A 13,935-nucleotide genomic window follows, 5' to 3' on the forward strand; every position below is an offset into this window, starting at 1 on the left:
GACCCCTTCAGTGAAGAAATTTTTCCTAGTATCCAATCTAAGGTCACGGGAGAAAGACAGAACAACATTGCAGAGGTCTCCCCTGATACCTGAAAACCAACAGGTTTTTGCTCTTTCCAGATCGTGCAGGGTTGAAATTTGTAGCTGGAGGCAGCTGCTGCTCTTTTATGAAACATGGCTGTGAGCTGTGCGTAAGAAGGAGCAAGACAACAGACGACAGCACGGCACAGGGGTTTGCAATTGCCACAGGAGTCTGAGCGCAAGGGCCGCTTGATTGAATTATCGGAGATGCATGGGGCTTCAGTTCTAACTTAACACAGGCACCAAGGCTGCAAGATTATTGAGGCAAAATGGACTTGTTCTCTTTGATTAGCTCTGATTTGCTACTCTCATGGCATATATTGATGTTAAAAGAAGGCCAATAATCTTTTCTTTGTACTACATTGGAAATGACACATTGCAAGAGGAGGAAAATTTGTTTAAAATTGCGGAGTTGGAAATGAAGTTGAAAAGAAAGATCAAAGATTGGAAGTAGGGGGAGGAAGAAAGAGGCAATGTACGGTGTGGCTGCACAGACATCTTAATTTCATTTTAATGAATCTCTGACCACTCAGGAAGGGGAGGGTAGCTCTTTGTGTACTGGGAGGGAAAGAACAGCCTTCTGCCACCATACCGTGATCTCCTTTGAACATGGTCTCTTACCAAAATGAAGGACTCCACTCTGCTTCCCATTTCACAAAGTTAAAAAAGACCACGCTATTTCCTGACTCCCTGCGTCCTGCTTATGTAACTTGCAGATAACGGCTGTGCAACCTCTGGCTGAGCCCTGGAAAATTTTCTTGTCGGTGACTCAGGTGCTTGGCAAACAGGCTGATGCAGCAGGCTTGTCGATGAGATTGCAGTTAGAGGTGCTCCCTGGGTACCAGAGCCCAATTCAAGGTCTCTTTATGGAGGCTCTTCCTACTAGAAGCTGTGTGTGGCTTACTGATCATCCTGGTCACATCATTGCCAAGCGTCTCTGTGCTGTTGCTGTATTAATTATGTACAAGTACAAAGCATTGCCCTTGATTGCATTGGAGCAGAAGAGAACCACAGCCCTGACTGTTGTCCAGAGATGTGGGTCAGCAAGGAAGGAAGAGAAGAGCTAGGTATGAATGATCCTCAGCCTTTACATAAATTTTATCTATAAAAATTCTTGCAGGATGTGGGTAGAGCGTTTAGTGCAGCTGGGCTGCAAAAATGGGACTTCATGGGGAAGCACAAGGTCCCCTTTTGGAGTTCCCATTCCCAAACTCTGTGCAGTGTTGTTTTATAGACTCTAGATCTGGCTGAAAGCTGGAGGACAGGTCTGCACATTGCGCTGTAGGAGTAAAATTGAGAACTATTAAAAGGGAAGGATTAGACCTGGGTATGAAGGGAGAAAACTGAAACAGAGGCAGAACTGCCTCAAATGCAAACCAGTCTTCCCTGTGGGTCAGCTTTTGTCTCCAGCAGCAGCACATCCCAATTTCTACCTCTTTGGAAATGTGACTGAGAGGAGCCAGGAGGTCCATACCACTGAGTAGGGTCAGTCACTGCAGAGGGTTGAGACTGGGACAGCTGTGACATCCCTAAATACAGCACATCTTATACGAGTCTATGCAGCAAGCCCCTCTGGCAGTCCAGCCAAGTTTAAAGCAGTATTTAGTGCACTCCTGTACAGACCCTGTTTGCCAGGCTGCAGTGAGGGGGGACAAAAAAAGATGTTGCCACATGTGTGACCTGGTGACTAATGAGTTTCATTGATCTTGTGCTTGCAGGAGAGAGCAATCTACCCTCTGCAGTTCCTGTGAGCTTTTCTGCTGGAGGCTCTGAGAAAGCAAATGTGAGATGCTATCCAAAAGCAGGACTGTGTGAGCCCACTGAACCTAGTGATGCTGCACTCTCATGGATGTATGAACGTGATAGTGCAGAAGATACCAGCATCAGGAAATCTCTTGATGGCTTCTATAAAATGTATTGCAAGAAGTGGCCAGACAGAATGGATCCCACCTATGAGGCTGCATCACGATGTCTGTCACAGAAGATTTCAGAGCTAGCAAACAGGGATGGAAAAAAATACGCATTGCGTTGCCTGCAAATGGCCCAGGTGGTCTTGAACAGAGATGGGTGTAAGATCTTTCCAAACCACCCCGCTACTGCTTGTTTTTCAAAGCCAGCTGAAGAAGTTGCATTGGAAGACAGGAAGAGAACACCTGGACTTTCAGACGATGTTCTGCAATTCCTTTTGAAACAAACACAGACAGAACGTAGCCCTGATGTGTCACATGAGAAGTGAGCAAGACGCTGGTTTGTTTCTGTCATTGGAGCTTTGCTTTCACTCTGAAAAGACGTGACTTTCTCAGAAGGACACTGTTCTCTTAGCACCACCTTCAACGCCACATAGTCCATGGAGGGACTCTGCCAGGCAGCCCCACCTAAGGAGCATCTGTGGTCCTCATATAACTGCCTGGGGTGTGGTGACTCTCAGGATGGGTGACAGGTGACGTAGTGTCAGTTGCTGGGACATCAACCATGATGATTTATACCTACCAGGGTGACCTACATCCCCACCCCAGCTGAACAGTGGCCCATCCCAAATTCAGCCCCTGTGCAGGCATGGATGTCCAAGTGCTGTTGACTGTAACAAGACTGATTGAACAAGCTTGGCACGGTATGCCCTAGACATAGGGAGGAAGTTAAGATTTTGTTCTGTGCCTGACTGGTACTGTAAGGCCTGTGCCTCTGCCTGATAGCTGTGTGTTTTTACCTACAGACATACAACCCCACAGATTATGATTGCAGTGCGGGTGAGCTTTTTTGACAGAAAAAGTGTGTGTGCAAGAGAAAGAGGAACTACAGCTTCTGAGAAGTTTTGGGGTTTTTTAAACAGGAGGGATAAAAAAAGAGAAGAAAAGCTTTATCGCCTTAGTGATGCTTCTAACACTTCAAATGCACCAGCTGAGCAGACGGGATTTTTTCCTATCTGTATGAGGCGGTTTAAGAACAACCTGAAATAGATTCATGAGTGAGGGCTCTGCAGGGGTGTCCATAGGGGAACTGCGGAGTTGGTGCCAGCTGCACTGGTAGCTGCCTTCTGCAAAATGCAGAGTGCCTAGAGAAAGCAGAACTCACATATCAGCATGCCCAAGACTGTGGGTGGCTTGGTCGATTCTGTGGGGGCGATGCTGCTTTCTCCAGCTCTCTCCCTACCCACTAGCCCCTGCTTTCACAGAGAGGAAGCCAGTGTTTGTTGCTTGAGTACAATCTGTTATCTTTGTGGCACTGCACAAGACCTTGTGATTACCTTCCCGGGGTGTTGATGGATGTGAGAAAATCTTCTGTGAGATGTTTGAACCATGGAGGTGGTTGCTGTCCAGTAGGGATCATCTGGTGTTGGTTGGTTACAGCAAAGGTTTGCTTCTTCTAACGAGCTCTGCTGCTGTTTATACCCAGAACTTCCTTGCTCTGGTTTTCGTTGGCAAGGTCACCACTGGCTGCGGTGGGAACTGGCCCAATGCAGTAGTTGCCCAACTTGGGTTATGGTGACTGTCACTTGCCCTGTGACATTAAAAGGTGACCTGAAGGACTAATACCCAGCAGTCGGTTTTGGTCGCTGCCTCCTGGGGAATTAAAAGTGCTCTGAGTCTGATGCATCACTATGAATTTAGCTGGCCTAATTCTCTTTGGCCTTTGTGCTTATGGAAACCAGGAGTGAATCCCAAGGAAAGTACCTGCACGAGGGATGCAAGACTGGGCTCCCGCTGTTGAAGCCCTACTGGGAAGGGTGCTGCAGTCACCCAGGGCTGCAGTTCAGGCCCATCTGCTCCCTTTGAAGTAGTCACCCAGGAATGAGCAGAGCTTCCAGTCCCTCTTTGGGCAGGTTGTCAGTCATTAAAGCTATGCTTTACTGTCTGCAATTATAAATGTTCTGTTCTTCAATGAGGTATCAGGCTCTAAAAGAGACATGTAGGTTGGAGAATATCATTATGTGGTGGCCCTTACCAGGGTTGCCAGGCCCACTGCTTCGATGTAGTTTTTCCTCTGGTTCACAGCTTTCTTGGGGGGCTTGCAAGTTGAAGAAACCTCCTGGAAAAATTCTGAATTTTATCTTCTCCAAACTTTTATTGTTAGATTTCCATTAAAATTTAGAACAAACCTAATTATTTTATGGCAGATATTCATACTTCAGGTGCTTACAGAAGCAGAGCAGAGCTCAGCTGGATAAATTAGGCTCCAAAATCCCATTGATTTTTAACGATAAGAAATCAAGCTAAATGTTGAGGGGAGTCTGACAATTTTATCAGATATCTGGTGTTAGGAACCAAAACATGATAGGGTTTAGAACCTTATCATTCTTACTGTGAAATGAACAGCTCCATTTCTGGAGAAACACTTAATTTTAGGAGGTGTTTCACTGGGATCTTCAAGTTCAATACTTTTATTAAGTTAAACAAGACTGCAGCACAGAGAATAACGCTCATCACTCCTTTTCCCACTCACTGCTAATTAATTTTTTACAAACCTGTGCTGGAACCTGCTGTATGTGTCTCCAAATCAGCTGAAAGCCAAACCATTTGTATTACTCATTTCCTCGATAAATATCTCTCCTCGATTTCTTCAAGACATGAGGAGATGAATGCATCTGTCCTTGGCCAGGTGTTCCAAGCAAGACTCACCAATTGCTTCAAACAGGCTGTCCTTGAAAGAAGCACAATCTTATTTGACATTTTATGGTGCTACGTAGAAGAAATTGTAACAATGAATATTACTTCTGGTGAGCAATAGCACAGGGAGCCTAAGTTATGTCGTTATGTCTCTTTTAATTCCTTAAGCTGATTTGCAGTTATAACTGAGATGCTTTGCTTCATATTAACCAAGTTGGATTCTTTTCCCCCTCCTAATTTTGTGGGTTCTTTCCTGCTTTTTGTGTGTTGCTTTTGTGACTTTTCTCAGCCTAACAGAGGGATATCTACCCATGTTCTGGATCCACTCAACTGCTCTTTCACAGACTACTTCACCCCCTTCTTGCAATGGAGTCTTCAGGAAGGTGGAAGCAGCTTTCAGGGAGCAATCAGCTTGAAATGTGTAGGGCTGCCAGGATCCTGTGTCAGACTAGTCCTCAGCATTGCAGAGTGGGATGGCTGTGTAACAACACCAGTGCGCTTCCTGCCACTGCCAACACAGCCGTGGGTACCTCGTCTTCTGCTGCCTGTTGCAGAGGCACGAACTTGGCCAGAATTGCTGCCCCCTAAAAACAGTGCCCAGTCAGTGATGGGAGAGGGGAGGAGAACGGACCCCAAGAAGAGTGAGAGCACAGGGAGAAGGAGGGATTTGGCAGGGGAGAACTGCCCCAGGAGCGCAGGTGGGTGAGTAGGTGCCTTGGGTTGAGCTCTTGGGCAGCTGCTCTCCTGGACGTTGCCCTCCCACCCCAGCCACTCACCCAGCGGACAGGGGAAGGAGGCAGCCCTTCCCTGGGGCAGCGAGGCTATCCCCGCAGGGCAGAGTGCTCCCAGCCTCCTTCCCCTGGCAGTTTAAACACAGCTTGGCAGTGCTTCTGTCCCATTTCCCTCCCCACCATCACCTCTCCACCAACCTCCAGTTCCTTTCTGTCTTTCATGATAGTGCTAATGAGATCCCTGGAGGAGTTTTCCCTTTAAAATTAAACAGATCTCTCCGAGCCCAAAGAGCCTGATGTCAGTCAGCAACAGAGCAATGAACCCACGCAGAGCCACTTTAGGTCTGTCACTTGGAGGCCTCCTATCTCCTGGCTCAGTGACAACTTCGCTGTTTCACTCCCTCAGCCAGGAAGACGTGTGCCTTTGTGCATGTTTTCCACCCACTGGTTTGCCCGCTGAAGGGGTGGTTTGCTGCGGCGATGTTGCTTGCTGACTGGGGAGGCCATTCATTCTCCAGTGTGGATGTGTTCGAGGAAGCACAGAGAGCAGGAGGAAGGGATGTGCTTAAGATGACAGCACATGGGCAAAGAAGAAAGAAGGAAGGACAGTTGGACTCTCAAAGGTCAACATCAAGGTTCCTGGCTAATGCGGTTACTCCAGTACAGCCACACTGCTTGCACTAGTTTTAGCATTTGATCTTCAGCATTTCAGTTTGGAGATAGCTCTTAGCTTACCAGCTCAGCTGCTGAGACCTCCCATCTGCTCCCTTTCCATGCCGGCCAGATCCCAGCACGGGTGTGTGTCTTCTGTGCCCATCGGATTCCCGGCTGCAGTTTCACATGGGACTGCTATCCCTGCCTTGCTGCCTCCAGCAGATTGGCACAGCTGTGGTGCTCTGCAGGTGTTTCCAGCAAAGGCAATGGAAATTTGGCTGCTGACTAACCAGAGCAGGAAGAGGCCCCGCTGGGCCAGCTGGCTGCAAATTATGGCCAAAATCTTTGGACTTGGTGCAATTTCTTTTTGCGAATAGTTTTATACTAGAATTGTCTCGGTTTAGGTTGCTGTCCTTGAGTCATTGTGGAATTGATACATCTGGCTTCTCGCCGGTTCTGCTTGATGTGCTGCTTGCTTGCTTTTATGACAGGGTGTTGTACACATGCTGAAGGGCACACCAAATTTTGGAGCAGCCCCTCAGCTGTTCCCCAAGCTACTCAAGTTAATGGTGCTAGGGGAAAAAAAGGAGGTGAGGACCCAGCATAATTTCTGTAGTAGTAAATGTATCCACAGATGCTGGTCTGTCAGAATCCATCCTGCAGGCAAAAATTATGGAGAAAGGTAATACCCACTGCTTCAGCCGTAGATACAGCTGGAAAAACAAGTGTGCTCTTGAGTGTGCTATCAGTAATTACAGTAACAGTACTAGCCTCTCCCTGCCAGCTCGCGCTGCTTAGCCACCACAGACCTGTCACAGCTACAAGGGCATTAATACTGACGGATGTAGGGAGCTGTTGCTAAGGTTGTACAGGGAGGGAGGAAGATCTTCCGATGTTTGAATCCAATGTTATTGCCTATATTTTTTCGCCAGCATTTATGATGTACCACACAGTTACATGCGAGTTGCTATGCAAAAACTTTTAACTAACATTTTAAGAGAAACAACCTCTCAGAAAGAGGGAGCTGGAGAAGTCAGTCTGTATCCCTTCAGCTGCTGTATTGGGTTTGGTGATGAATTGATCTGTGCTTTGGGTTAGCTTTAAAACCACCTGGTGTCCTATTCAGATAAAATAAACAAACAAACAAAAAAGCCAAATGCATTCAATTTCCACAAAGAAAGCTTGGAGCGAAATACGAGGTGAGGCTCCTGTTCTTTAGGAGAGTCCTGCTGCTACTGATATTTGAGAGATACCTGCTGGGTTTTGATGGAAAAGAAGGTCTAATGGACTCTAGTCTGACCCTAGTAGACCAGCCCCGGAGCCAGATGTGGCCTTCCCCACTGATAACAACTGTGAGGGATCTGCCTGGAGCTGTGGGGAGAAAGGGTGCACGCAGGCTGCTCCTCCTGAGGCCCAGAAAAGCTTGAGCTCCTGGGTTTTTTATCAGCTTTTTGAATGAGGTTTAGAAGACATTCAAGGGAAGAGCTGTTCATGTGTTGTTAATGATGGCAAAATGAGGCAGACTTTGTTTGGAAGGGGTGTGTCCACACTGGAAGTTAATCTGGGGTCCTGGTGTGGGGGGATCATGCTGCTTCTCTACACACCAGGGGCCAGAGGGAAGGTGAGATGCCTCCGGAGAGGTCATGCGTCTGCTTCAGCTCCTCTGGGCTCTTGGGGCTGTGCAGCCGCTGCCTTTAACAGCGCAGTTTTCTTATTAGAAACTTCTGATGCAGCAAGAAAAGGGGTAAGAGGACTCATTACTCTTCAGCCCTTTAGGAAATGTGATGCAAGCAATGACAAAACAGAGAATAGGCGGCTGCTGAAAGAGCATGAAGATAGATACCAGTAGAGGAGACATGAAACTGATTTTTAAAGAGCAATGTAGGCAGAACAGGCTGGATGCAGCTGAAAAATTTTGATCATGACTCACATCTACAAATCTTGGCTGGCATCTCACAGAGGACGTGGTAAACTCTCTGTTACTGGAACACGCAGTCTTCTGGGAGGTTTGCACCCCTCATGGTCAGGAGCCTGCAGTTGTTCTTTACGCTGCTCACTTCCAGGTACAATATTCAGCTCTGCCAAAAATAGATGTGTGTCTCATGCTGAGACAGAAGGAAGGGCAAAGACAGAGCCCTTTGGAATAAACATCTCTTGAGTAGGTGATAAATTTGAAGCAGATCTCATCTAGAGGAGAGGGTTTTTTTTTCTTATCTGTATTTGTTTTCTTTGGAGTATGAGCCTGATTCCTGTGTCCACACTGATTTGCACGGTGATTGAGAGACTAAGTTTTGGGAAGGGGTAAATTACCTACAAGGAAGAGGGGGTTCCTCTCAGTTCAGCACTTGTTCAGGTGGGTGATAATCTGGGATGTGGCTTGGAAATAGTTGGCCAAATGGTTGGAAATGCTACTGCAGAGCACTTCTGAGATCACTGCCTTCACAGACAGAGCCGCCACACTTGTTGCAAAATGGAGAGGAAATGTGTGGCCTTTGCAAATAAAACCAAAAATTATGCGCTTGGGACAGCTTCCTAGAAAACAAGTGAAAGTTCATGAAGCTTGAAATTCCCCCTGGGATGGGAAGGATTATAGATCTGGGATATCCAAGTTCAGGTAGTTGCAGCGGTTACATACAGAAAGGCCTTGCGCTGTGGTTACTTTTCACACCTGAAGTCAAAGGCATGAATCAACCCATGCTCTAACCCCAAAGGCCCGATGCTTTTGAAGTGACTTAATTCTCCCTCTGCCCTATCCCACGTATAGAAAAGGAAGAACACTCCCATGCAGATGTTCCTGCCCTTAGATACGTCCCAGTGTTCATGTTGCGGCTTTGCTGCTGCCATGACCCCGATGCACTACTGACTTTATACTGTCTGGGTATCTGCTACTATGTGAAATACCTGCTTTCTCCTGCCATGTTGCTATTGTCTGAATTTCAAATATTTCAAGAATTTTCAGCCCTATTGCCTTTTGGGTGGGGTTTTTTTTTGCCTTCTGTGACCAGAAGCCACAGAAGCGTGGCCATAGGCTCATTGGTTTTGGTCTAACTCTGCTTAGCTGCTGTCGAAGGACTGAAGTAGTGGCCAGGAAGCATGGCCATCCATGGGTGGATAGGTGATGCCTCCTTCCAAGCAAAGAACAGTTTTTTCTGGATTAAGTACCAGGAGTGGTATGAGGCCCTCACAGAAATGTATCACTTCTGTGTATTTCTCCCCAGCCTGTGCAATAACCTTTGGGAAACTTTCTTTCAGAGAGATGAAGTGCTTTCCTCTCTGCCTGGCTTGCACTTGACTTAGCTTTGACACCTTCTGTGGTTTCATAACTCGGTAAAGCACAAATAATCTTCTCAGAGGCCCTATGCTGTTGGTTTCTCTCCATTCACTTTGCTTCTGTGACCCACCCTATCATTTTATTCTTCCTCCACTACATTATTTAAGGCAGGAAATAATCTGTTTCCCTGGAGGCGAGGAACCATGCGATGCTGGACCACGTTGTACCTGAACATGCTCCCCCACTGTGAGCTCAGTAGGCAGCTGGGCTGCTTTGGTTCAGTCTCAAAAGCAGACTTGGCTGTAACCACTGGATATTTAGCTGCCAGGCAAAAAAAATGCACCTGAAGCTAGTCTCCTTGAAACTCTCCTGCCAGTTGTTGTCTGTGCTGTGTGAACGCTCTGGACAAGGTGGGATTGCAGGTTGTCCCTTTGTGCAGTGGGAGACATCCCTCTCGGTTGCTGGTTTTCCCATGCTTTAGCCCAGACATCACTTGCTGCTCAGGAGGGCAGGCTGCCTGATCCTAGGGCGGAGCTGCCCCGCGGGGTGATCCCAGGCGCTCTCAGCACCATCCTACCCTCCACTTCCCACCCGCTTCAAGAGCTGTAGGAGGAAATTTCCCCAGCTTTCCCTAAATCATGCAGCTGCGGCCTTGGCAATTTGCACAGAAGGGAGAGAGGGACTCTCTGATTCCTGTTACGAATGCTGCGTACCTGCAAGTCGTATTTGTTTCCTCCCTTTTGCAGTGACCCTGCCTGAAGCAGTGAAGGTGTTCCCTCCATCCGCCTCCCCTCCATCTCCTGGAGTGAGCCCCCGCAGCTGTGTGCCCTGCCCCATCCCAGGGCTGTTCCCAGGAAGCTTTGGGCTTCTGATGAGCCCGTTGTCACCTCTGTTCATCCCCCTGTGCACTCTGGTGGTAAATGGAGGCTGCTTTTGCAAAGGCATTCGGTGCCTTCCACTGCAGAGCAAATCCAAGGGTTTTTTTCCTTTTGCTCATTCGAGGAAGTGTCCTGGCTCACAGCAGAGGAGCAGCACCCTGAGCCTGGGTTAGGACAACACCTAAAACCCACAACACCCTTCAGGGCTGTGGGTGTACAAGATTCCACAAGACCTCCAAGTGAGATGTGTTAGTGATGTCAAAGATGGGGAATAACATCAGCCCCATAGGGTATGACAAGCAAGGCCAAAACTGATCTGTCATTACCAAGCAGGAGGGACACGGAGCATGGTGAGGGCTCCACAGCCAGTGCCTGAGTGGCTTCCCTGCCGTGCAGCCCAGGTCCAGTGCCCACCCCAGGTCCGTTGGAGGTATGTGCAGTTTGGCTGGGGTATTTTCCAGCTGAGCTGGACCAGCGTCCTTCGGTGTCCCAGAGGAGTGAGTCGGGCTGCTGCAGGCACAAAGCCCCTGCCCGAGCGCTCCAGCTGCCTGGGTTGCCTTGGGGCTCATCCTCAGACTCGGTCTGGCAGGCAGTGAGCGCTGCCTCTCTGTGCCCAGGACGAACCTTACATAAATGCCTGATCGAAACTATTCTGTCATCCTTGATGAATCCTCCTGCTATTAAGTCGCTCCCCACTTTCCTCGGCTTGGAGCTCCTCCAGGATATTTGGTATCGATGGCCTCGCCGATGCCTACTCTGACAGAATTTTTATTTTCCCTCCCACGCAGCTGCTAGTGGGAGGCTCTGATTCATGCCAATGACCTGCCCGATCCTGGAGCCGAAAGGCAGCCAGGGAGAGAGCTGAGCTCCTGCAACAGGCAGGTGCCGGAGCAGATCCTCAGCAGGCGTCAATGAAGTAGCTCCCAGCTGGGGCCATTTACACCAGCGGAGGATCTTTCCCCAGGAGTTTGAGGTATGCGTGGGTACTTTGGGACATATGGTTGCTAAACTCAGTTTAAACAGGCAGTATACATCCTATATAAATGTGTCTCTTTCATTATTGAGTGTAGGTGATTTTCTGTGGGGCATATGTTTTACCACAACACAAAAGTTCATTTTAAAAATACCTTGTTCTGTAGGCTTTCCCTAATGACTATTTTTCCCCACACATCTATTAGCCAACAACATATGCCAGCATTTCTTCCTTAAAAGTAAAAACTGGCACATAGCACACAGAGCATGAAATAATAAGATGTGATTAAGACAGTAGCTGGAGCTAACCAAAGCCAGAAAAACTCATGGCTGAAAGGTCAAACCTTTATTTAAATTGCCTTTGCAGTGGCCTGTTTATTTGCAGGTGCTGTGAATTAAGAGGGAAAGTCTTGTAATAAAAAAAACATCTGGCATGGAAAATCTCACCTCAGTTCAAGCTGAACAAAGTTTCACTTGCATGAGAAGGGAGGTCCATGTAATGGGAAGTGTCAGTCAACCTCGGGGCAGGTAACACTATCCAGCGTTACCTGCAATGACGGCATTTCTAGGTAAGGCCAGTACTTGGGCCAGGAATGCTGCTGAAGGGGTGCTAAAGTCAGCACCTCCCACCAGGGAAACGGGAGGACTCTGTGACTGAAGGTGCTGAGGTGGGGATCAGTGCTATGCCCTGCAACATGTTTTCAATGTGACCTTCACCAGCTGGTTTGTTCTGAGTTCCCAGCAGCTTGTTGTGAGTGTCTGAGAGCTTTGAAGGAGGAGTGAGAGGACAGGGCATTTACACCCACATTTTGTATAACAGCAGCTCCCCTAAAAAGGCTGCAGTTAGAAGTTGAAATAATATGGTTTTGTGTCCGGTCCAGGCACCCTAGTTTTAGGAAGCAACTCGGCATGTGCTGTGTGAGGCTGGCTTGTTTTTGCGTCCTTGTCCCCTCCTCCTGCCTGGGTCTAGCAGTTCCCTGAGGGAGCATCACTGCTCTGGGCATGGCCTGGGGGCCAAGAGAGTCAGCTGAAGAAGAGCACAGCTGAGGGCAGCCGTGGGATAACTGCCTACGTGCTCTCAGAGTGCTTCTTCCCTCCATGGGATGGCTGGATCTATAGGGGAGTTGCTTTCTTTTGTATTTTGGGGTGGCTTTTTTTGTGATCTGAGTTTTGGGGCCTTAGTTTTGAGATGTGTTGGTGCTGGAAGCAGAAAGAGGTGCCCACGAGATGAGTACCACATGGGGCAACAAGAAACGCGTGTGTGTAGCCAAGTCCCATGTCTGAGTTTTTGTCTCCATGAGTGTTAAAGGTGGTTGTCTGGTGTTCAGGAATAAACCTGTTGCACATGAATTATTGAGGGGAAGAAAAAAAAAAAAAAGTATCTTCTGGGGTAAGGAAACAGGCTGTGGCTAAAGGCAATTTTGAAGGCTGGAGGGGGTCTCTACAGGCAGCAGTGGATGAGGCTGGAGATGCAGTGGTGTGCTGGGCAAGGGTCAGACTGATTTCTGGACCCCTTCCTCCTCTTGCCACTACCATGGGGTGCCTCTCTGGTGCTAGTGCTTGATGAGAGGAGATGGCATCAGCGCCTGGACTGCCACAGGGAGAAAGAAGTGAAGTTGATTAAGCACAGACTTGTTGTTCAGCACTTGAATGCAGCAGGCACCCTCGACAGCCCTGGTCCCAGGTCGTCCCCAGAGCTACTCAGCCTGGGTGGGCCAGTCACCCAGCCAGCACCGGGTGCTCCTAACCTCGAATGGAGGTGTCCTCTTAACTTTGCTCCCAGTGTCAGTTTGCCACACCTGACCCATTTGAGCTGAAATATCCCCCCTGAGGTAGCCACCCCACATGGGTGTGCGTGGAGGAAGAAGTGTGCAGGAACTGCCTCTTCCCAGAGCCAGGCCAGGAGACTTTACAGGCTCAGAACGCTCAGTGCGCCTTACATGAGAGCTGGCAAAGCCACCCGCTATGGCTCACTCTTCCCCACATCCAGGGTAGCAGAGTGTCTTTCAGGGTCGCTTTTTCTGCTTTTCCCTTTTGCATCACCTCTCCACCCCCAGGGTTACAGCTGGATGCTGGGCTTTCTCAGCCTTTCAAATGTCACGTGGAATGGCTGGGCTGCGTCCCCCCCAAGGGCCTCCTGTCTGAGTGTGGCCAGCACCAGCTGCCAGCAGGAAGGCTGAGGAAACCCTGGGGCATCACCTAAAGCCGAGGAACGGGGCCAAGCCCAAGGGAGCAGGCATGGCCACTTGTTGGAAATCCAGAGTGACTGTGCCAAAGAGAACGTCCCACACGTGCATTTTCAAGGAACAGGTCTGAAGACAAGTTAGTGCAGCATCGAAGGTGCTAAGGACCCCAGGGAGGCCCCCTTCCCATGGGAGCCTGGCTCCCAGCTGGTCGAGGCCACCTTTGCAAGGTCTGGAGAGGGAAGTAGTGGCAGGTTCCTGCGTTAGTACCCCTTAGGTAATGGGTCACAAGTCTTGGCATCTGCTGGCTTCCACCTTGCAAGGACATTTAATCTTGAAACAGATTTTTTCTATATTCCCTGGCAGGCTGCGTGCTGGCTTTACATCCCTGGCAGGGGGCCTGCAGAACATTGCAAAAGTTTTTGGCTGGAAAGCTGCAGAGGCATATGTGAGAGATGGGATTTTGAACGTCAGCAAAGATGCCCATTGCGCTCTGCCTGGTCCTGCCCACAGGCTGCCAGGTGCCAGCTGCAGCGAGCCTCCGCTGCTTGCTGTAGGTGC

At 48.8% G+C, this 13,935-nt stretch overlaps 2 protein-coding genes across 14 annotated transcripts in view; both read left to right on the plus strand.

Annotated features, from left to right (window-relative positions):
• The window catches only part of SHLD1 (shieldin complex subunit 1), a 32,980-nt gene extending 23,560 nt beyond the window's left edge, over nt 1-9,420 (plus strand). The window contains exon 2 of the mRNA XM_055810074.1: nt 1,800-9,420. Coding sequence (XP_055666049.1) covers nt 1,931-2,317 — 387 coding nt within the window. The 5' untranslated portion in view covers nt 1,800-1,930 and the 3' untranslated portion in view covers nt 2,318-9,420. The remainder of the gene's footprint in view (nt 1-1,799) is intronic.
• Nucleotides 1-13,935, plus strand: part of CHGB (chromogranin B) — a 112,051-nt gene that overhangs the window by 79,948 nt on the left and 18,168 nt on the right. The gene's annotated exons all lie outside the window — the stretch shown is intronic.

The sequence above is a fragment of the Falco peregrinus genome, chromosome 7, assembly GCF_023634155.1.
Source record: "Falco peregrinus isolate bFalPer1 chromosome 7, bFalPer1.pri, whole genome shotgun sequence".
NCBI lineage: Eukaryota > Metazoa > Chordata > Aves > Falconiformes > Falconidae > Falco > Falco peregrinus.